The sequence below is a fragment of the Ictidomys tridecemlineatus genome, chromosome 10 (assembly GCF_052094955.1).
Source record: "Ictidomys tridecemlineatus isolate mIctTri1 chromosome 10, mIctTri1.hap1, whole genome shotgun sequence".
In the NCBI taxonomy this organism is placed as follows: Eukaryota; Metazoa; Chordata; class Mammalia; order Rodentia; family Sciuridae; genus Ictidomys; species Ictidomys tridecemlineatus.
Genome location: NC_135486.1, coordinates 81,227,099 through 81,252,520, shown reverse-complemented (window position 1 = coordinate 81,252,520; position 25,422 = coordinate 81,227,099). Strand labels below are relative to the sequence as shown.

General features: G+C 35.5%; 1 protein-coding gene across 4 annotated transcripts in view; it reads left to right on the top strand.

The window, feature by feature from the left end:
* Positions 1-25,422, top strand: part of Spag6 (sperm associated antigen 6) — a 65,291-nt gene that overhangs the window by 18,909 nt on the left and 20,960 nt on the right. For 3 of the 4 annotated variants that reach the window (XM_013358855.4, XM_040277492.2, XM_040277493.2), the window contains exons 3-5: positions 782-948; positions 3,956-4,139; positions 24,684-24,889. In XM_013358855.4, the coding sequence (XP_013214309.2) occupies positions 782-948; positions 3,956-4,139; positions 24,684-24,889 (557 nt within the window). The remainder of the gene's footprint in view (positions 1-781; positions 949-3,955; positions 4,140-24,683; positions 24,890-25,422) is intronic. The other variant, XM_078023325.1, reaches the window with a different exon arrangement.

Below are 25,422 nucleotides of genomic sequence, written 5' to 3'. Positions count from 1 at the left end.
ATGTATTCATACATGCATATAGCATAATTTGCTCAATTTCATTACACAGTTATTCCTCTTACCCACCCCGCTTCACCTCAATCCCCTTCCTCTGCTGTACATATTTTGTTTTGAGATTCAGACTCTCACTCCAAAGCCTTTCTTATTTCCATGCTGTGCTGCTGCTTAATAATTATAGTTTGTATGATTTTGTGTCTTGGCAGGCCAGATAATTCTAAATATCCCATTAACTTTTAGTGGATAATTTTTTTTTGTTTCCACTGATTTTTACCCTTGATTCTCTTGTCTGCATATGTGTTATGTTAGCTTTCTGTCACTATGAAAAACACTTAATAAAAATCAACATAAAGGAAGAAAGATTTATTTTGGCTCACAGTTTAGAGGTTTCAGTGCATGATTACTTGGCTGCAGTTTCTGGGCTGTGGTAGGGCAGAACATCATGGCAGGGAGCAAAACTGCTCAATTCATGGCAGCCAGGAAGGAGAAAGGGAGGGAGGGAGGGAGGGAGACAGGAGCTGAGGAAAGGGACACAAGAGACTCACTTCAAGGACATGCCCTCAGGGATCTGCCCAAATCCTAGTCTCCACCACCTCCCAGCAGTGCTGTGCTAGCTGCAGACCCAACTCTAACCCAGGAGCCTCTGGGGGCCATTCCAGAGCCATATATATATATATATATATATATATATATATATATATATATATATATATATATATGTACTAAATTGTGTTTGCTTTTTAATTTAAATTTTGCTGATTCTGTGTTTCATAATTTAACTCAGGTGTAATGTCTTTGCTGAGGCCTCTTCTTCTGGATGTGGTCCCAACAATTCAACAGACTGCTGCTTTGGCTCTTGGGAGACTGGCCAATTATAATGATGACTTAGCAGAAGCAGTTGTGAAGGGCGACATTCTTCCACAGCTTGTTTATTCACTGGCAGAACAGAATGTAAGATTTAAAAAGAAATAATTTATATGCATTTTGTTTTAGGGTTTAAAAATTTTGGTAGAGTGGGCAGAGTTGTGCATTTATAGGTGTTTGAATTATTTGGGCATTAATACAACCTAAAATTCTCGGAATTGCACATAATAATATCTTTAGCATATTTAGCTCTGGAGCTGATAAACAGCTTTTCTCCATTAAGTTAATATAAGGAGACAATGATTTAGTTCTTTTATTTTAGGGAATCACACATAAAGCAATCACATTATGTCAAGTGAAAGGCCACATATAGTATGATCCCATTTATATGAAATATCCAGAATATGCAAATCCATAGAGACAGACGCATATTGGTGGTTGCTAGGGACTGGGTGAAGAATGGGAATAGGGAGTGGCTGCTTAATTTATAAGGGGTTTCTTGTAGGGGTATTGAAAATATTCTGGAAATAGATAGTGGTGATGGTTGTACGACATACATTATGAATGCATTAAATATCACCACATTTTATATTTCAAAATAATTAAAATGGCAAATTTTACAATACATATATTTTATCAGAATTTGAAAGTCCAAATTGTGCAAAAATTTTGATTTTTTTTTTTTTTTTTGGTGCTAGGGATTGAATCCAGGACCTCATAAATGCTGGGCGAGTGCTCCATTACTAAGCTACATGCTTAGCCCTTGTTTTTTGTTATGGTTGTTAGTTTGCTTTTGTTTTTAATAGATTTGAGAGTCATTTACTAATGCCCTCACAAGAAATCACAGAAACTTAATTTTCTACTGGGTGTAGTGGCACATGCCTGTAATCCCAGTGGCTTGGGAGGCTGAGACAGGAGGATCTCGAGTTCAAAGCCAGCCTTAGCAACTTAGCGAGGTACTAAGCAACGCAATGAGACTCTGTCTCTAAATAAAATACAAAACAAGGCTGGGTATGTGGCTCAGTGGTTGAGTGCCCCTGAGTTCAATTCCCAGTATCAAAAAAAAAAAAGAAAAGGAAAGGGCTGGGGATGTGGCTCAAGCGGTAGCGCGCTCGCCTGGCATGCGTGCGGCCTGGGTTCGATCCTCAGCACCACATACAATCAAAGATGTTGTGTCCACCAAAAACTAAAAAAATATATTAAAAAAAAATTCTCTCTCTCTCTCTCTGTCTCTCTCATTCTCTCTTTAAAAAAAAAAAAAGGAAGAAACTTAATTTTTATTTTGAATGTTTCTTTCTCATCAAATAGAGTTTCTTCCTCCTTGATTCTATTCTTTCCTTTAAGGTTAGGGGTCTGTGTTTCTATATCCCACATAGAAGTTTCTCAGTAGAAATTTTCTAAGAATGAATGAATGTCTTTTAGGTGTAAAGAGACAGAAAATACTAGGCATAAAAGTGAGGAAGCAGTGAGAATCAAAGCATTATTCATTCATATGCTTCTGTCTCTTTCACCTATCAGTCTTGAAGTCATTTCTCAAAGGATATTTAATCTCCATTTTATGAAGCACAAAGTCCTGTGTGTTCTTTCTCTCTCTCTTTCTCTTTTAAAGCCAATTCATTTGGTAAGGAATAGGAAAGAGGAACACTAGGAATTTTCATGAAGTAAAAAGAAGAGAGAATTAGACTAGAACATATGAATTATAGGCACTGCATTAATAATAATTATTGATACCTGTAAATTACCTGTGAATTGATGATTCAGCAGAGTCAAAAGTCAAATTAGTTTAAGTTAACGACAAGAAATATATCATTATTTCCCATGATTATAAGAAAATGATCTATAGAAACCTACTTTAAAATTCTACCCTAATATTTATAATAAAGTAGTAAAAATTGGGTTACTGCCATAACTTAAGAAACTAAATATTGAAATATCGGTACTAACAATATATTTCTTATATTCATAGTATATGTTAATTGCATAGATGTAATCTGTTAATATATACTTAATGTGTTTTCTTTCCTGCCTATAATTTGTATTATATCAGTATTTTAGCCTAAGAGAAGGCTTTCAGAGAAGGTGCTGTAATCACCCAGTCCCTTTTTAGCAGTCATTTAAGGAAACAGAAACTATAGAATATAAAGTAGGAGAATAATTGTGTTTTGTTTTGTTTTGCAGCATTGGGGATTGAACCCAGGGTCTTGTACATGGTAGGCAAGCACTTTACCACTGAGCTACATCCCCAACTACTTAATTGGGTTTTATTAGTAAAAGAATTATGACAACATCATTGTATCATTTTTTAACCATAAAACAAGAGAGTTATAGTCAAATATTTTTATACATTGAATTGTTTTAGTAATATGAAGAGAAACATGTTAGTTTTATATTTTAGTTTCAGTCTCTTATTCTTAATTAGATAAATTTATACAGGAAATATAAACATGAAGCAATATTTAAAAGTCACATAATGACAATTAGCTTTTATCTTTAAGAAAACATTTCTAGAGGGGACAAATAACTAATATTCCATTCTTTAACTTATTATTTGTGAGGAGAAGTTTGAAAATAGATCATGAATTATTTTTCTGTTTGTTGATTGGTAAGTGCATCTTGGAATATGGTTGTTATTTCAGGGTAACTTGGGACACCAGAAGGACTAGCGGAGGTTATGAAAGGCTGGCCTTTCTTAGAGACTGAGGAGAAGTAAAGGAAATGAGTTAGTTGGTTTAGTAACTCATGCTAACAATCTAAAAGCTCCCTTGGGTCACACAGTGCCTTTCAGTGTAATGCAGACACACAAAATCTCATTGTTTTATGAACTTGCAGAGAGCACAATTTTATATTTTATTTTGTACAATTTCCAATTATATGTTTTAGAGTAAAAGATATGAAATATAATGTAAGATTTACCTTGTTTTTAGTTTAGTTACCGAACAGAAACAATGATGGAACATCAAATAATCAAAATGATTTTGCAGCTTTTTCGTCTTTTGTTACTTATATTAATATTTTTTATATCACTTTATGACTACCATAGACTTTGGATATGTAAGTTTTCAATTCTTTGGTTTGGTCTTTTTTGCCCTGGTAGCGATTCTACAAGAAGGCAGCGGCCTTTGTGTTGCGGGCAGTTGGTAAACATTCCCCTCAGCTGGCTCAGGCCATTGTGGACTGCGGAGCACTGGATACACTGGTGATATGCCTGGAAGATTTCGACCCTGGAGTCAAAGAGGCTGCAGCCTGGGCACTTGGATATATTGCAAGACATAATGCAGGTATAGAGCTTAAATAGGATGATTCATTTAGGTTCATTAGGTAAATCTGGTTTTTCTTAGTAAACTATAGATGGGGGCTTTAAGGACATTTCTATATCATCGGTTTTGAAGGATAGCCAAGTTGTTTGGATCACATTCTCACAAAGTACTATATATTTCCATCTTTAGCAGAATTTGAAGTGGGGAGGAGAAAGGTGAGACGGGCGGCAGGGTGTGAGGAGTGGAGTTGATTCTCAAAGGCCTTGGTAAATAGGTTCAGTTACAAAGATTATGGTGGTTTGTCACCCTCAAGGAGTCATTGGTTTTCACCTTCATTCACGACAGAGCATTCCAAATCAGCCAGGAGCTATCTCACTTGAGTGAGTGATGTGAAAAAGATATGGACATAACTTTCTATACTATGTTTGTATTCTGCTCATGTTGGGTAGGAAGGAGGAAGTTGAGAAGGAAGGGCATCTTCTCTTATAAACTGGTATCTCTTGGGAGAAGGTTGTTCTGATACAACTGATTGATACGAAATACATAGGGAACAGATTTGCCCCACTACTTTATAGAAGTTGCTTATGAACAAATAACATAAGAAGAAAATACATTTTCAACAAACATAAATTAAAACCATCAATTTAGCTAATAATAAAAAATGCATCAATAAACTATCTTTTTCCATCTACTATTATTGGGAGGGTCAGGGGAGTAAAGTAGAATGCAGTTAAGGAGTTAAGAGTACTATGGCAATAGATAGGTTTTGAGTTTGAGTCCAACTATTACCACTTAGGTGCTTTGTGACCTTGGACATAGCTTTTAAACTTTCTGAACCTTAACTTCCTCATCTGCAAAAGGGTAACCAATAATAATTGCTCCAGAGATTTGTTGTGAGGATGATGAAATAATACTGTAAAGTGCTTAGACCAGCTCTTGGCAAGTGGCAAATACTCAGTCAATGTAAAATATTCATATTAACATGAAGATTGGAGAGGACATTATAGCATTTATGAAATTTAGCTGGGTGCCACAACCCCAGCTCCTTGGGAGAGGTTGCAAGTTCTAGGCCACTCTGGACATTTTAATGAGAACTTGTCTCAAAGTAAAATAATAAAATAATGTTTATGACATTGGAAGAGGAACTACAAATTGTATAATCTCATGGAAAGCAGTTTGACAGAACAAATCTAAGTCATGAAAAAGCTCATGCTTACCCTGAAAAGCCTGCTTTGGAAATTCGTCCTCAGGATGGAATTCCACAGAATGAAACAGTGTATTCATGAAAACATTATTGTAACATTATTTGTAATATCAAAACACCTCAAACATTTGACAGAAATTTATTGTTAAATTATAGTAATCTACTTAATGGAATCTCATGCAACAAAGTACAAAAGTAATTATGATCCCTATATGGTAACACAGAGAAGTGATTATAATGTTGAAAAGAATAAAATCATATTTTACAATTATAATATAAAAATAAAATTTTGTGTGGATATAAATTACAAAGAAATAAAAGATTGTATTACTAACATGGTGAGATTAAAGATGGTCTTTCTTTCAGATTTTTGAATGTTTGTGTATGTAATAAAATAATAGCCATTATCTATTGAGTAATTACTCTGTGCCTGGCTATAAAATTCAGAAACATAATCTCATTTTGATCACAGCTACCCTTGGGTAGGCATCACTCTCACATCATGTAGAGAGGATGCCTGAACTTACATGAACGGTGGAATCAGAATTTGGGTCTACTTCTGTGTGACTTCCAAGCCATGTTAACTACTATACCCTACAGCTGCACTAAATACTTCCTGAAAGAACATCGAAGAAAAAACTTACAGAAATAGGAAGAGGCTCTCTGAAATTACATTTAATTTGGTTCTTATAATGGTGGGTACTACTAGAGACAAAATAAAAATAAAAAGTAGAAAACTAAGTTGAGAAAGAAAACTATTTTTATGCTAGAATGATTCAGAATTAACATATTAAAATTCTTCCTTTTAATATCTAAAGTTTGTTTTTCCAAGTGGTTTTACCTTAGACTGTTTTTTAGTACATGTTTAATGAGAAAACCAGCTTCTGATTTAAAACACTGCCTTAAGTTATTACAGGAAACTACATAAGTGGATTTAGTAAGTTTTTTGATATGTCAGAGGGACATGTTATAGATTGTGACATAAGTATTTCAGAATGGTTCAAAAGAGCTTTGAGGGACAGCTGTGCAGATACACTGTCAGGCAGGTGCCCAGAGATAACCTTTTCATCCCTCTCTTTTGTTGAGTCTGGGTGAAATGATTATAGTTCATAAATAGGATCTGTCTTAGGGATCCCATTCCAATTTCTTGCTATAATCTGACTCCCACATGGAATTCCCACTGTAATTTCAATATTTCACAGTAGTTAGGGGCCTGGGACTCAGAAACTCCCCAAAGAGATTACTGCATAGATTTCTCAGAAAAAAGGGAATTACTATCTAGTAAGCTATAGAAGAAGTCATCATTCGCATCCAAATCAGTGAAAATAGAGGATTTTCCTCCACTAATGTGATTTATTTCTCAATGATTTCCTGAAACTGGAAAAGATTGAGATTAATGTGAGAACATTAACTCAGTGTTTTCTTCTTAGTATTAGTAGTAAAATATTTGATTAGACAATTTAAGATCATAAATATTTAGATCTTAAATGGAGATGCAAAATAAGTCAAACTATATCTTATTTAAGGGCAAAAGAAGGAAAAAGTATACATATAGGAAACAAAAATATATATGTACAGTAGAAGAAGAAAGAAACACTGGGCATTATTTGCATTATTTGACTTTTGCTTATTTGAAAATTATAATTTTTAAAACTTATTTCTAGGGCTGGGGTTGCAGCTCATTGGTAGAGTGCTTGCCTAGCATGCATGAGTCACTGGGTTCTATCCTCAGCACCACATAAAAATGAAATAAATAAATAAAGGTATTGTGGCCATCTACAACTAAAAAAAATTATTTTAAAGTTAATTTCGTGTATAGATTTATAAAACACTTTACTGACCACCAAAAGAAATGATATTTTGGGGTTTGTTTGTTTTTGTCTCCATATAAATCAAATCTCCAGTTATTGAATACACCTGATTATATTTACCTCTCAATTTGAAGATAAATAAGCTATTCCCTTGTATTTTCCCTGTTCTTAGATTAATTATTTCTCCTCTTCCTTCTTGCTACTCTTTTCCACTCTGCATGATTGTTCTAACTATCTGTTTATCTAACCAGTGTCAAGTCTCTCACTCTTTCTAAGGAAAAGTCTTGCTTTTGGTGATAAAGGGTATCCAAAGAGTCTGTGTTGACAGTGGGATTGTACAGCCACCCTAGCTGCTGCAGCTGCTGAGAGGCAGGCCCAGGGAGGCTCCTGGAGAAGGGGCGGGGGTGGGTGTGGGCTGTTCTTTCCTGCTCCCCCTACCCTGGGGGCAGGGCAGTCTCTCTCAGACGTGGGGTCTATTTAGCTAGCAGCTCTGGGGAGGAGCACTTCCAATGACCTTCATTGCTCAGGATGGTGGCAATTAAGAGTAGGGACTGAGGTGAGAGCATAGCCTTGCTGAAAGTGTGAAGGAGAAACCACCTAGGTGTTTTGGGTGAATGCTTTTCATATTTGGGCTCAAAAACAAGTTTAAGTGTTTATTTTTGGAGCTAACTCTGGCTGTTCTCACACTTGGCAAAGAGGGGTACATTTGGTTAAATATTCTACAACTTTCAAATTATTGATATAAGTGTCACAGATAGGAAGCTGGACTGGAGAGGCTGGAGGATTTATTCTGATCATGGAGCAGTTTACGGCGGAACTATTTTACAACTTCTCAAAACTCCCAAGTTTCTTCCTTTCTAAGTGCACAATAAAATAGACACTAGTATTGCTGTATATATATATGTGGCTGTATAGCCAACGTGATTCTGCAACTTGTACACTTGGAAAAAGGAGAAATTATACCCCATTTGATTTAAATGTATGATATGTTAAGATCATTGTATTGTCATGAGCAGCTAATAAAAAAAAAGAGGGAAAGTGAACAAGAGCTCATCATTCTTTTTAAACTCCTAGTCATATCTGAAAATCACGCCAGATACTTCTGTTTTTAATCCCTGATGGCTGATTTCCATATGTGTGACTGTTCTTTCTCTGTAGACCTGATTTATGTCCCACTCAGTAGCAGTTAGGAGACGAGCTTTTCCACAACCAATGAAGAGTAGTGCTCCCAGAGACTCGCTAATGTGGACTGTACAGAAACACTGGGTAGATTATATCCTGTTTACTAAATAGATAATGTAAGGAAGGAATCAAAACAGCTCGCCAGCCTGGTTGTTTTCTGTCTTACATTGAATAATAAGAAAAGCAGAAGAGAATTTTAAAATTAGAATTCTTGCAAATATTCTTCTTGAACTACTTACATGCAAATGTCATAGCCTAAATAGTGTAGAACAGCTGAGGAAGCAGTGATTAAAAAAAAAAAACAACTTCACATATATTTGTGGTGAAAACACCTAAAAGATATTCTCTTAGCAATTTTCAAAGCAATTAAAGTTTTAAAACCCAAATATTCATGATAAATATATGAAGTAAGAGCTAGGGACTTTGTTCTTTATGTCTTTGTGTGAGAAAGGATGGGGAGAAAGAGCCTAGCACCTAGTAATTAAAATTTCATGGTGATGCAGGACTCTCTCCTTGGTAGGTTGAGGCCACAGGGTTGCTTGAACCCATGAGTTTGAGAGCAGTGTGAGCAACAGAGCAAGGCCCTGACTCAAAAACCAAAAATAATTAAAAAGTTTATTTGGAGACCACCCAGACAACTGTCTTTACTGTGCCAGTAAATATTAACATTGATTTCTAAAACATCTTTTTTATAATTTAAAAAATAATCTTAGAGGGTTGTGGAACACATAAATATAGGGTCAAATGAGGTATATAATATGAAACATATCACATCTATTTGATCCAACACTTGTTTTCACAAGTATATTTTCTATTTAGATGTGAATGAAAAAAAGGATAAAGTGAAAATAAATGTCTCTCATGTATGTTCTTTGGCCCAGAGGCCAAATGTGTTAAACCAAATAACAGTTTAATTATAACCTTGTTTACTCAGTGGTTATCTGATTTGTTGGTCATTTTCAGGGTTCAGTTTCTATGCTAGTAAAAACATATGATTCTTCTGCAATTTTTTGGGGGGGTACCATGGATTGAACTCAGGGGCACTCGACTACTAAGCCACATCCCCAGCCCTATTTTGTATTTTATTTAGAGATAGGGTCTCACTGAGTTGCCTTACTGTTGCTGAGGCTGTCTTTGAACCCAAGATCCTCCTGTCTTAGCCTCCCGAGCCTCTGGGATTACAGGCATGTGCACCTGGCTTCATCTGCAGTTTTAATTTTTGGGATTTTTTTAAGTTAGGAACTCTTGATTAATAAAGTTTTCTGGAAAAAATAGCATTTTTAAGAATGTAGAATATACAATAACAAAGTATAATCATTTAGCCTCTCTATATGAGGCTAGTAGTCAATTTCTTTAACAATATCATCATCCTGGTAATCATCAAAAAGTGTGTGAGGTATTTTCTTACTGTATAAAGTAAATAAGTTTGTTAAGATCTTACCTCTAGGATTTTACAATCTGAGATAGGAAAATTGTCATAGATGAACATAAAGGTAACCAGACAGCTGGGCCAATAGTAGACAGGAGTGTATGGTGCTATATTATAAAATATATACAATACATTGGCCAACTATACATTGGAATAAGTAAAAGATAAATCTATAGCGGAAAAAAAGGGAAGAGATTTTTTTTTTTCTTAAGAACTTTGTTACATTCAGATAACCACTGAATAGACTTTGGGCATAGAAATACAACAGGGAATAACACATAAAGTTGTAAGAAGGAGGCAAGCTCTTTGACTCACAGAATACCTCCTCTAGCTGTTAGCACCTGAAATCCTTTTAGTCTTAGGCTTCATTTTGGTCTTACATAGATACCTGTGGGAGAACTGTTCTAAATGGGTGTGTGCTGAGATCGTGAGAAAGGCAACAGTGGCGCTTTGGAAATATACCAGTTGAAATAGTGCACCATGACACATTTCTTGGAATCTTAGCAAAATTATTGCTTGAACTTGGTTTATTTTTCAGTCACTAGTGTATACATTAACCTAATGACTTTTATATATTGAAGGATAAAACACATTTTTATTTACAGTTGAATTTCTAAAAGTCCATTAAGCATAATATACTTGACTGAAATTTGAAAGTAATAGAGCAGCTTACCACTATATATTAAAGAATTTAACTATTAAAAGCTTAGGAATTTGGGAGTATAAGAATTGGACTTTGAAATAAGACATGCTTATTATCTTGTCTTACCATAGATTTTTAAATCTACAGACTATAGGAAAATAGGAGCTGTATTAGTAGTACTATGTTAGCTGACCAAATTTAAAGTTAATTTGGGGTAGGGGGGAGCCTATTTTGCTCTTATCTGTGGTTTTAAATGAATGAATCAATTTGCTATTTTTAAAAATTATTTATTTTTTTTAGTACTGGGGATTGAACGCAGTGCTTAACCACTGAGTCACATGCCCAACCCTTTTTATTTTTTGAGAAAGGGTCTCTCTAAATTGCTTAGGGCCTAAATTACTGAGGCTGGCCTTAAACTAGCAATCCTCCTGCCTCAGCCTCCCAAATCACTAGGATTACAGATGTATGCCACCATGCCTGGCTATCATCTTGCTTCCAAAGTGTTAATTGAATAAGTTAATTGAATCAAAGTGTTTTACTCAAGATAGGACCTCTGGAAGGTGCAATGATGTGTGACTGTAATCCCAACTACTTGAGAGGCTGCGGTGGGTATAACAAATTTGAGTTCAGTCTGGAAAATTTAGTGGAAAGAAGGGTGGGGGGCACTGGAGATATATGTCACTCAGTAGTAGTTCAGTGGTAAAGCTCTCCTGGGTTCAATCCCCAGTACCTCAAAAACATACAAAAGATAGGACCTCAAAATGAAAGAGTAACTGCAGTTATATAACCATTTGTGTCAATAGGCTATCATCAGCTGTAGAACATTACTCTGTCGCCTGTGATTTCACACTTGTTTTATCAATATGGTGGCCATTAGTGTCATGTGACTACTGCATACTTAAACTATAGAGCTAGTGCATCTGAGGAGTTAAATTTTTTATTTAAAAACTGATACTCTGTTTATTGGAAAAAATTATGTATGGTTGGATTGACATGAGAATGTGAACCTACTTTTTCAATTGTAAACTTTTTGAAATGTAAATATGGATTGAGTGTTTCAGATGAAAATTTAGTAGCATTGAGAGAAACTTCAGGCACAAATAAACCACAATGGATTTCAAGATTTAGTATAAAGAAAAGAATGTTGAAACTACCTTCCAGATATAGTGCCTTAAAGTATATTCAGATTATACTTGGATTTCTGACCCACAGACATGAGGAGACAATAAGTGATGATGTTTTAGCTGCTAAATTTGGGGTCATTTGATACATAATAATTGGTAAATATGTCATCTGAACACAAAAGGTTCATTATAGTATACATTAAAACAACAAACAACCAAACCTAACCTAAAACTAATCAAATGTCCAAAGATGGGACATTGAGTAGGTAAATTGTGGCATATTTGTTCAGTGGGGTATTAGACAATTGTTAAAAATGTTGGGTTAAGGGCTGGGGTTGTGGCTCAGCGGTACAGTGCTCGCCTAGCACATGCGAAGCCCTGGGTTTGATCCTCAGCACCACATAAAAATAAATAAAATAAAGATATTTTGTCCTATTACAACTAAAAAAAAATTTTTTTAAAAGTTGGGTTAACTCCATCTTCAAAAATAAAAAAGACAGTGAAAGTCAATGAGGGGGTTCAAAGAACCACTCAGAGGGAGGCACGGTGAGAATTGCTGACCAGGGACTGCTTTTATAAAAATCCTATGCTAACCTTTATATTTTGATACCAAGAATTGATCCAGAGGTGCTTAACACTGAGCCATATCCCTAGTCCTTTTTATATTTTATTTTGAGACAGAGTCTCCCCAAGTTGCTTAGTGCCTCCCTGTTACTGAGGCTGGCTTTGAACTTGAGATCCTCCTGCCTCAGCCTCCTGAGCCATTGGGATTAAGGTGTGTGCTTCCACTCCCAGCCTCGATGATAACCTTTTAACCTCCCAATGTTTTATTTTTGTTTTCCTTTTCTATTTCTTCTCTTCTTTGCCTGTTCTTGTAGAGAATTCCATCAGAGTACCTATAGTCTTTCACTGTCCAGCCTTCTCTATTGGGCTGTTTCTTAAAGGCAGGCACTGGGTTGGAGCAAAGAATGAATACCAATAAAGTTTGGAGAATAAAATATGCATTTCCCATGTTAAATTTTTAAAAAGTGGAATACAAAATTGTAGGTAGAATGAAACCACAACTATGGTTGTAATTTTATATTTAAAAAGTTGAAAACACCTTTCAGATGCAAAAATTATATTTTGTGAAGCTCTGATTTCAATAAGTTTATTCTGTTGATTTCTTCTTTACAAGGGCATTCCAGATCCTCTCTAGTTTGTCCTTATTCAGCTTAAGTCTCAGCTGTTAAAAAATAAAATGCTAAATTGGTGGTGGTGGTGGTGGGCTAAATGTACTTCAAATTTTCTCCTACCTAATATCTTTCAAGGTCATACCCAAGTCTATCTTTTCCCACTTTCTCTGGTCTCTGTTTCTTGACCTTTCCTTACTATGTTTTGAAGCTACTTTTTATTCTTTAACCCTGTAAATGCTGTCAGTTTATCCAGTAAATTGTAATTTCTAACTAGTCCCATTAATACCAGATCATTGGCCTGTTTGCCTCACTTGAGTTTGTAAAGGAGCCCAAATAATTTTGTCTTTAAAGCAAATGTATATATGCATGTTATAGTTTAAATATGAAGTATCCCTCAAAATTTCATGTGTGAGACAATGCAAGTAAGTTCAGAAGTGAAATAATTGGTTTTGAGAGCCATAACTTAATCATTGCATTAATCTCCTTGAATGGATTAACTGGGTGGTGATTGTAGGCAGGTAGGGTGTGGCTGAGGGAGGTGGGTCCTCTCCCCCTCTCTCTCTGTCTCTGCTTCCTGGTGTGATGTTCTGAGATGCTTTCCTTTGTCATGCCCTTCTGCCTTGATGTTCTGTCTCACCTAGGGATCAGAGCAATGGAGTTGGCCTGTGAACTGAATCCTCCGAACTGTGAGCACCAAATAAACCTCTAGTTCTCTAAAATGGTTCTTGTCAGGTCTTTTGGTCTGTCTGGTAGAAAAAGCTGAATAAAACAATCCTTAAACTCTCCAATACTCAACCTATGTGTGACCAATGGCTGACATTTGGTAGAGGAAAGTAAGTTAGAAATATGAATTTAGGAAAAAATGATGTGTGAAGGGGTTAAAAAATCACATGACATTTTTTCATAACAAGCAAATTCTCTATCCATGCTTTTCTCACTTCCACCTGCAATTGGAGATGTTACTCAGTTTAAAATTTCAGCTAAAGTGAATCATTGCCACTTATGGATGCTGCCTCAGATGTGTTGGTGAAGAACCAAGATTTTTGTGGTAGCCAACCTCTGATGGTCCCCAAGATGCCTCCCTTCTATTATTCACATCTTTGTGTGGTCCCTTCCTCCACCACACCAAAGAAATACAGCAGAACTGAGAGATGCCACTTCCAAGGTGTGGCTTTCATTTTCCATTCTCCCTTTTGGATCACTCACAATGAGGTAAAACTCCTCATGGCAAAGTGAACTCCTCCTAACCCTCCCCTCAGTGTGCTTAGGATCCTCAGATGACACCCTCATTGTAGCCTCCTGAGAAGTCCTGAGTCCAGACCATCCAGCTAAGTCACTTGCAGATTCCTGATCTACATACAGACACCATGAAGTAGTAAATGTTTGTTATTTAAAACTTCTGAGTTTGGTGTGATTTGTTATAAACAACAGATAACTAAACCAGTTGTAAATAGCTAGGTTAGACTGAAAACTGAACAAATTTCTTTGGAAATGCTATTATTATCATCATCATCAATAGAACACTTAACCACTGAGCCACATCCCCAGCCCTTTATTAATATTTTATTTAGAGACAGGGTCTTGCTAAATTACTTAGGGCCTCTCTGTCATGAACAGTTTCTATAGACTCAGTCTAAGGCATAGTTAGATTCAATCAAATCTATTTTATTAATGCTCATTACACTTCAGACACACATCCTAATGTTGTTGTTGTTATTATTATTATTATTATTTAGATGTCGATGGACCTTTATTTTATTCATTTCCTTATATGTGGTGCTGAGGATTGAACCCAGTGCCTCATACATGGCTAGCCAAGTGCTCTACCCCTGAGTCCCAGCCCCAGCTCTGGAAATGCTATTATTAAATTCATACTGGTATGTGACCAGTAAATAACAAGCTTTGACAAATTGCAGCACTAGGGGTTGGGATTGTGGCTCAGTGGCAAAGCGCTTGCCTCGAATATACGAGGCACTGGGTTTGATCCTCAGCACCACATAAAAATAAATAAATAAAGGTATTGTGTCCATCTACAACTAAAAAATATTTTTTTAAAAATTTGCAGCACTGTATTTGTTTTTATTGTCATTTTACTTAATCTTGAAAATTTTGATTAAATGGGAGGTATTTTAGTCAGCTCTTTTGTTGCTTCGACATAAAGACCTGACAAGAACAATTACAGGAGGAAAAGTTTATTTGGGGAATCATGGTTTCAGAAGTCTTAGTCCATAGAAGGCCAGCTTCATTCCTTGGGGGCTGAGGCAGAGCATCATGGTGGAAGAGGAAAGCATCTCAGGATATTACACCAGGAAGCAGAGAGAAAGAGAACTCTCCTCACAATAAAATATATACCCAAAGGCATGCTCCCAGTGACCTACTTCCTCCAGTCCCACCCTACCAGCCTGCAGTTACCACTCAGTTAATCTCTGTCAGGGACTTGATTCACTGATTAGATTAACCTGTTCATGTCACCGCTAAACCTTCTTGTATTGTCTTATCCGTGAGCTTTTGGTGACACCTAATATCTAAACAATAACAGATTACTGATTATTATTAATATAAGATTGAAACCACAAGTGGTAGCCAACTTTTAAATGTATTGTTTTAGCTGCTTTCTTTAAAAAACGTTTTAAAAATGATATTGTGTGGGATATTGTGTGGCATGCGATTGTGGGATATTGTGTGGCATGGTGGTGCACACATGTAATCCAGTGGTTTAGGAGGCTAGGGCAGAAGGATCGAAAGTTCAAAGCCAGCCTCAGCAAATTAATAACCTCCTAAACAACTAGTGAGATTCTGTATCAAATTTAAAACAAAACAAACAAACAGGCAGGGGATGTGACTCAATGGTAAAAGCACCCCTCAATTCAATTTGTGGTACAAAAAGATATTGTTGTATATTTTTATGACCAAATAAAAACCCCCAGCCCATCTTTATTTTTTATATTTTTTTTAAAGAGAGAGAGAGAATTTTCATTTTATTTATTTATTTATTTATTTATTTATTTTATTGGTTGTTCACAACATTACAAAGCTCTTTATTTATTTTTTTAAGCTTTCGGCGGACACAACATCTTTGTTTGTATGAGGTGCTGAGGATCGAACTGGGGCCATAAGCATGGGAGGCAAGCTCGATACTGCTTGAGCCACACCCCCAGCCCCCCAGCCCATCTTTAAATGAAAATAGAGTCTTCTAATTGAAACGACTGACTGTGACTCTCTTATACTTTTTAAATAAGAATATTCAAATACAAATTTTGCAGGGCTTAGAAACAGAATTAAAGGGAGTTTTTGAAAAAATAAATAAATAAAGCAAATACACACACAAAAGTTTAATGAATGTTAGGTTTCCAGAGCCTTTGATTTCTAATTTGATATTCTAGATACATAATTTTAATTCTTTTCTCATTTCTTTTTCCCCCAAAGTCTTGTGTTTTGAGTCCTTTTTATGAATTCTCAGAATCACTTAACTTTGCTCAAATCTGTATTATGAGTGGAAAAATTAATATCCATAGATGTTTAGGTAAATTCTTCCCCCCTACCCCCCGCCCCACTTTGCAGGCTAATTTTTAGGTTTTCATCAATTTCTTGGAATTCTTTCCTGGATTTTATTATGTAACCACTATGGTGATTCTTCCTTTATACCTCAGAGCACAACTTCAAGAATTAAAAGTAGAAAAAAACCCCAGCTTTCTATATCTAGAAAGTTTCCCACGGGTCAGTTAGGAAGGTATAAAATTTAAGACTGAGGTTGTGAAATGGTGAAATGGTGGTCCACAGATGGATGTGTTTCATTTGGTCTGCATTATGTTGCTCACATGGTATTCTTTAAAAAATAAAATTATCAACACATAAAAGCTAGGCAATTTCACATTATAAAAAGGTCAGACAACAGCAGGCCTATATTCCTACCTGGTGTACGTTCCTGTGGGGCCAAAACAAAGGAACTGCTGCTGCTTGTAGATGGTGCCCTGACTTTTCCACTTCACTGCTGCTCCCCCAGTTCCCCTATTGTTCCTGTCTCCTCTGGCTTCACTTTATTTTAGTTATTTGCCTGGGCCCTGTGGGCACCTGAGTTTACTGCTTCCGATCTAAACAGGTAACTAGAAATGACATAATTAAGAAGAGAGGTAAGCTCAGTGGTAGAGCACTTACCTACCATAGGAGGGGCTCTGGGTTTGATTCTCAGTATTGGAGAAAAAGAGAGGGAGTAGGGGCTGAGACCCTTTCAAGCACTGTTTAAACAAAATATCTTTTTCTTGATTTGCCTAGTTTTTTTTTTCTTAATTTTTTTTTATTGGTGCATAATTTTTTACATAATAGTAAGATTCATTAGGTAATGCCCAGGTAGGCTTGAAGCAGGCTCCATTGCCTGGCAAGGGTAAAGGCCACTTGCCCTGAACAGCTTTTGTGTGTGTGCCAGATTGGTACCCCCGTGGCTCCAGGCCGGGGGAGCAAGCTCAGCCCAGGGGCGACGGGTGGCTCCCCACACTTTTCCTTTTTAGTCAGCATAGAAGTTAGTTCTAATGTACCATTCATCTAGCACTGGACACTTCTGATTTTTTGAAAGCTGTTCATCTTAAAAGTTCTCCCTTTTATCTATGTTCTTTTTGTTGTACAGTTGTATTAAGGGTTTTAAAAAAAATTATTCTAAGGTGAATATTTTGATCCACTTAATTTGTAACACTTCACATCTGTTAGTGAGAGATCATTGCAAATCCAGACGTTATGTAGTTAGGAAACAAACAAGCAAACCAGAAAAGCCAGGTCCCAAGAACAGCACAGAATCAAATTATTAAGAAAATGCAAGAAAGAGGAATGAAGGGAAGGGAGAGGGATAGGAATAGGAAAGACAGTGGAATGAAACGGACATAACTTTCCTATGTACATATAAGAATATACCACAGTGAATCTCAACATCATGTACATCCACAAGATTGGAATCCTAATTAGAATAAGATATAGTCCATGCTTTTGTGTGTGTGTATTTGCATATATATATATAACATATATAATATAAATATCAAAATAGATGCTACTATTCTGTAAAACTAAAAAGAACAACAACAACAACAACAACACACACACACACACACACACACACAAAACACCCAATGGGGGGGAGGGGAGAAAATGCAATTGTGTAAGAGCAAGTACTTTTCACCCCAAAGTTCCACATGTTACTGTTACTCAAAAAGTTGCATGCACATAAGCCTGATAGTGTTGCTAGAAAGAATTATGGGAAAACCTGAGAGGGGCAGAGAAGTATGGCGACATCTCCCCTGCTCTCTCTGTTCCTTCACTCAAAATGAGCTATTCATGAAGTCAAATAAAACAAATTACTCCTTTACAAAGACAGCTGATCATCAAATTCTGGGACCTATATACATTCAATTGCCTACATGTGTGCAATAAATGGCTTTGGTATTTGTGAATAAGAAAAGTACTATTGGATTATTCTGGCAATTTGCAGTCTAAAAAATGGTCAAAAATAAATAACCCCAAACGTTTGAAAAATGTAACATTTTAACTTAAATGTAATAAGGGCATGAATAAAGGCAGCAGCTGAAGTGTGAAAAGATAAATGAATGTTTCTTGTGCACAATAGTAACTCTTCAAAGAATAATTACATCTCTTTCCTAATATTTAAAGGAGACACGTATCTCACCATTTTAAAAATACTTTCTGCTTTATTGAGAAATAAGCTAAAAATTTTGTGTCTGTTTATCCTTTATAATAATTATGTTAATAGAGTTAGTCCCAATGTTAGCTGTAAGTATAGATAGAAGATATGTTTATATTTCATCATTATTTTTAGTTCTGGGAGTCAATTCCAGGGCCTTGCACACGCTAGGCAAGTACTCTACTACTGAGCAATATACGCAGCACTTTTTATTTTTTAACAAATAACCAAATAAATGAATTCAGCAAAGTGGCAGGATATAAAATCAACATGCATAAATCAAAGGCATTCCTGTATATCAGCGACAAATCCTCTGAAATGGAAATGAGGACAACTACTCCATTCACAATATCCTCAAAAAAAAAATAAAATACTTGGGAATCAACCTAACAAAAGAGGTGAAAGACTTATACAATGAAAACTACAGAACCCTAAAGAGAGATATAGAAGAAGATCTTAGAAGATGGAAAAATATACCCTGTTCATGGATAGGCAGAACTAACATCATCAAAATGGTGATATTACCAAAAGTTCTCTATAAGTTCAATGCAATGCCAATCAAAATCCCAACGGCATTTCTTGTAGAAATAGATAAAGCAATCATGAAATTCATATGGAAAAATAAAAGACCCAGAATAGCAAAAACAATGCTAAGCAGGAAGTGTGAATCAGGCAGTATAGCGATACCAGACTTCAAACTATACTACAGAGCAATAGTAATAAAAACAGCATGGTACTGGTACCAAAACAGGCAGGTGGACCAATGGTACAGAATAGATCACAGTAACCAATCCACAATATACGCAGCATATACAACTACAACTACAACTATCTTATATTTGATAAAGGGGCTAAAAGCATGAAATGGAGGAAGGATAGCATCTTCAACAAATGGTGCTGGGAAAACTGGAAATCCATTTGCATCAAAATGAAACTGAATCCCTTTCTCTCGCCATGCACAAAAATTAACTCAAAATGGATCAAGGAGCTTGATATCAAATCAGAGACACGGCGTCTGATAGAAGAAAAAGTCAGCTATGATCTACATACTGTTGGGTCGGGCTCCAAATTCCTCAATAGGACACCCATAGCACAAGAGTTAATAACTAGAATCAACAAATGGGACTTACTCAAACTAAAAAGTTTTTTCTCAGCAAAATAAACAATAAGAGAGGTAAACAGGGAGCCTACATCCTGGGAACAGGAGCCTACATCCTACTCCTCACACTTCAGATTGTATATATCCAGAGTATACAAAGAACTCAAAAAATTAGACAATAAGATAACAAATAACCCAATCAACAAATGGGCCAAGGACCTGAACAGACACTTCTCAGAGGAGGACATACAATCAATAAGTACATGAAAAAATGCTCACCATCGCTAGCAGTCAGAGAAATGCAAATCAAAACCACCCTAAGATACCATCTCACTCCAGTAAGATTGGCTGCCATTATGAAGTCAAACAACAACAAGTGCTGGCGAGGATGTGGGGAAAAAGGTACACTTGTTCATTGTTGGTGGGACTGCAAATTGTTGCAGCCAATTTGGAAAGCAGTATGGAGATTTCTTGGAAAGCTGGGAATGGAACCACCATTTGACCCAGCTATTCCCCTTCTCGGTCTATTCCCTAAAGACCTAATAAGAGCATGCTACAGGGACAATGCTACATCGACGTTCATAGCAGCACAATTCACGATAGCAAGATTGTGGAACCAACCTAGATGCCCTTCAATAGATGAATGGATAAAAAAAAATGTGGCATTTATACACAATGGAGTATTACTCTGCATTAAAAAATGACAAAATCATAGAATTTGGAGGGAAATGAATGGCATTAGAGCAGATTATGCTAAGTGAAACCAGCCAATCCCTAAAAAACAAATGCCAAATCTCTTCTTTGATATAAGGGGAGCAACTAAGGACAGAGTAGGGACAAAAAGCATGAGAAGAAGATTAACATTAAACAGGGATGAGAGGTGGGAGGGAAAGGGAGAGAGAAGGGAAATTGCATGGAAATGGAAGGTGATCCTCAGGGTTATACAAAATTACATACAAGAGGAAGTGAGGGGTAAGGGAAGAATAATACAAGTGAAAGAAATGATTTACAGTAGAGGGGGTAGAGAGAGAAGAGGGGAGGGGAGGGGAGGGGAAGGGGGATAGTAGAGGATAGGAAAGGCAGCAGAATACAACAGACACTAGAATGGCAATATGTAAATCAATGGAAGTGTAACTGATGTGATTCTGCAATCTGTATATGGGGTAAAAATGGAAGTTCATAACCCACTTGAATCAAACTGTGAAATATGATATATCAAGAACTATGTAATGTTTTGAATGACCAACAATAAAAAAAGAAAAAAATGAAGTAGATAAGCAAATTATTCCATTTAAATTAGTACTATAAATTTTTCATATAATACTTTTAATTCATTCATATTAATAAAGATAGAGCTAGACCAAAAAAAAAAAAAATACAACCCCACGCAGCACCGCAGCTGGTCGGTGACCCAAGGAAAAAAAAAAACAAAAAACAAAAAACAACAACAACAAAAAAACAAATAACCATATTGAAAATTTGACAAATAGGAAAGAAAAATATGTTACTAATAATACTATTGATCCATTATAAATATTATTGGTATGTTGGTATGATTTGTTATGTAGCTTTTTTCTTTGCAAGTTTAAAGTTATGACCACCTTCTTTTCATCTTGCTTGCCATCTAACAGTATAAGATTGTCATATTATTGCATATTAGAAGATGTATTTTTTTTTTAAATTAATTTTGAAGATTCATTTAAAATTCACAATGAGACTAAGATATTTTCAGATACTGAAGATAAACTTCTTGGCTTTCAGATGGTTTTTGGTCAATCTGTTTTGAGCCTCTTAAGTCTGTACATATCAACCTTTGATTTCATAAGTATGGTATCAAATGAACTTCCAAAAAATTATTTCCAAACTGGAGTTTAAAATAATCTCCCTAAGATTTCTCCTATGGGAAATAACTTTTAGATATTCAGAATTTTTTGCTTTGCTCCCTACTTTTTTCTTTTAAAGTAGAAAAGTATAGGAAAAATGAAAATGAGAGCAGGGGATAAGTTGGGAAACACTTCCTGAAATCATATCCCTGTGTACATTTCTCCTGAACACTCCACAGATTTGACTTCTGGCTCTGCTCCTCATTGGTGAGTTCAGTTGCCCTGAGCAGGGTCTTCTAGAACAGAACAGTGTTTTACTCTGTTCTGTTTTTCCCAAATCTAACCAAGTTTCCAGCATATAGTAAGCACTTAACATTTGATGAGTGAAGGAAAATAGGAAAACATATACATATCAAAGAGGAAAGAATTATATCAGGATGTTTTCAGCTGTAAGTTACTGAACAGCAACTACACGTGGCTTAAACAAAAAGGACATTTTTTATTTCACATGACACAAAGTTCAGATTCAGGGCAGTTGTGAGGTTGGTTAGCAGCTGAACGGTGTTGTGGAGGACCCAGATGTTTTTCATTTTTGTACTAAGCCATTCTCAGCATATTGGTGATTTCTTCTGTTATAGTTGTAAGATGGATGTAGGAGTTCCAGATGTCATTTGCAGACCATGAGCATGTCCAACAAAGAAGAGGAAGTATTTTCTCCTGTGAATCTCAAGTTTATTACAAGGAAAAAAAACTTTTTACAGATGCTTCCAGCTGACTTCCACTCAGGTCCCTTTGGCCAGGATGACTTCACCAGCCCATGCCCTGACTGACAAAGGCTATTTGATAGACACCAATAATGACTAGTACTGAAATGCCAGAGGAAGCAATAATAGGGAAAAGGAGAAAGATGTGCCATAGAGGAAAAGGTGGTGATAGAGGCGAGATGAAATCACCTGTAGTATACCTAACACATAGTGTGATATGACTTAGGCCAATTTCATGCTTATCTATATCAGTGTGTGTGTGTATATATACACACACAAACACACACACATACACACACATACATACATACGATCTCAGAATAACATTATTTTAAAGGAAAAAGTATACCATTCAACAGCAGATCCCAACTTTGGAGATGTACAGAATAGGAAATTGCATATACAAAATTGCTGAAACTAGGCTGGGGATATATAGCTCAGCTGGTAGAGTGCTTGCCTTTCATGCACAAAGCCCTGGGTTCAAATCCCAGCAAAACACACACACATTGCTGAAACCAATCTAGGGTCTTGGAAACTTCATTACCTTCATGGCAAATTTTCATCTAGGGCCATCCCTAGCCTTCCCCACATTGAACATCACTACTCAAGAAAGAACAGAAAATTGCTTAGGATGGAATTGGGTAACAATTTAGGAGAACAATTTGCTTCACTATTAGCATTACAGTATTCAAGAAAAGGGGGAGATGGCAATTTAGCAGTCACTTCAGGGAAAAGATCAAAGGCATGGAAATTATAAAGATAATAGATGTGTTTAAAAAGAACCTTGAGATTTGATTAATAGCACTTTTAAATAGTTGTGGTTTATTGCATATTCTTGTATGAACTATTAGAAACTATGTATAAAAATGAAAATATATGAGTAGATGAATTATTCTTGTACTTTTTTGATGCAAATATTCAGCCCATTATATTCTAGCATAGGTACATATAAAGTTGATATTACCATACAACATCTGTATAATTTGGATTGAATTGAATTCTTAAGGCCCATGTTAAAAATTAACAGCAAATATGAGTATTGTATTTAGATATTACATATACTTTATATTTTCTTCCTTCACTTGTGTGGGAGGGTGATGTGAGGTACTGGAGGGAAACATCGATCATCTGTTTAACCTGCTGTCTTAATTGCAGTGGTTTACCAGAGATTACTTCTGAGGAACCTGTTACATAGCTGTTACACAAGATTGTAACAGTCTTTCTGCTCTTGTCTTCTTTAAAAAATAAAATAAAATAAAACAAGTTAAAACAAAACAAAAAACATTTCCTCTTCTCTCTGGTTCTTGAAATTACATATGAACTTCCCACTGCATACCATATTTCACACTGGATTTTAAAAATGGAAACATATTTGCTAATGAATGTAGTGTTAATTTGCAGAAGTGTATTGTTGGCACCCAGAGTTGAATGAGCTTGGCACCTAATAACCTTTCATTAATACCTGTTTAATGAAAGAATGAATAAGCTGTTTATTCAGTATTGAAATCATTATGATAATTTAAGGAAAACAAGTTTTGGACACTAACCTGTATTTGCTAACATTATTTTCTGTTTGAAAATACGATAGTACCAATCTTTTGAAAAATTAAGCACTACATTCTCTTCAAATGAAAGACTTTAAGTTATATGCCAAGTAGCTATTTTAGCTTGACAAGACATTTATTTATTACAAATCTGAGAAATAAAAGCATAATTTGAAAGGAAGAGTTTATAGAAATGAGTATAGGTGATTCAGTAAGAGACTATGAATGCAATGAGAGTAGAATCTGTAACTATGTATGGTGCTTTATGCTTCTCAAAATACATTCTTTATATACATATTATATGGGTCGGCCTTCCTGTCTCCCATTCTTTATAATTAAAAATGTATTATTTTTATAGCTGTTATCCTTGGACACACAAGTAAATCAGCACGTATATTCAAAAGATATTTACTTGATTTCTGATATGTAACATAGTTAATGTTTGGATAAAGGAATAATTTCATCTTAACATTTATATTTTAAAAAGTATGTGGATCAGTTGTAAATCTCGTTTTTGAAAGTGTTTTTAATGCACAATGAAAACACAGCTTTTTATTTTGTATAAAGTGTTTAAAAAATCTTTTAAAAGTATTACAAGATGAAAGGAATTTAAAAATCGACATTATTGGCACAAGATTCATGTTAATGTTTACTCACGTAAATAGCACAAAATACTGCCTAATTAGTGTGGTTGGTAAATTTTTGGTACTTTAATTTTCTCTGTTATTGTAAACCATGCATAAAATGCTTGCCTATTGAGAAGTGCAGAATTGTCAGAGCTTAAACAGCTGACATCTGCTTACTCTCTTAAAAAAAAAAAAAAAAAAGAATAACAAGCCATTTCAGCCTAATCTACCTCAAATGTGTTCATGTAAATGGAGGTCCATCTATTGACCTGTGTTCTTTTCAGCTCAGGATTGGTCCACATGGTTTATGAAACCAGGAAAGCTGATTTGAAATGCAGATGTCGAGAGAGTGAAGTCCACCCTCCCCTTTTTTCTTTGCTGTATCTGTCAGGGTGAAAAATGGCTTGCACAAGGGTCAGTCACCCATACTCACTTAATTACTTTTCTTGGACCCACAGAACTGTCACAAGCTGTGGTGGATGCAGGAGCTGTTCCTCTTTTAGTACTCTGTATCCAGGAGCCAGAAATTGCTTTGAAAAGGATTGCTGCTTCAACCCTCAGTGATATTTCAAAGCATTCTCCAGAGTTAGCACAGACAGTAGTGGATGCAGGAGCGATTGCTCACTTAGCCCAGATGATCCTCAGCCCTGATGCTAAATTAAAGGTATTTATAAAAAAGCCAAGAGACAAACCAGATTTCTAACAATCTAAGAAAAAAAGGAAATATGCACAGTTAAATATTCTACAGCTAAAAATAATTAGTAAATTATCATTGAAAACAGACATGAATATACTTATTATTCTATGGTCGTTAATATGTGAAAAAATGATATAAAGATTAGAAAATAAACAAGTGATTGGGAAAACTCGCCGCAATATTTAAAATTAGAAGTAGCATTGAGGTTAACATTAACCATTAAAAGAAAGAGTCAAATCTCAGGGTTGAATGGGACCTAAAGGTTTTCTAGCCCACCATCATAATATTAAAGTTTCTTTTGAAAATGGTCATATTTATGTTAATCTTCTTTGCAGCTTTCCAAAATCATATTTTGAGTTAATATTCACCAATTTTTACTTCTGTATTCTCATATTTATACTCTATAAAAATTTTAAAATTATTAATGTTAATAAGCAACAGAAAGTTCTTTGAAATGATATCAAATCACAACAAAAATGTTAGTTCTGCAACCATTTTTG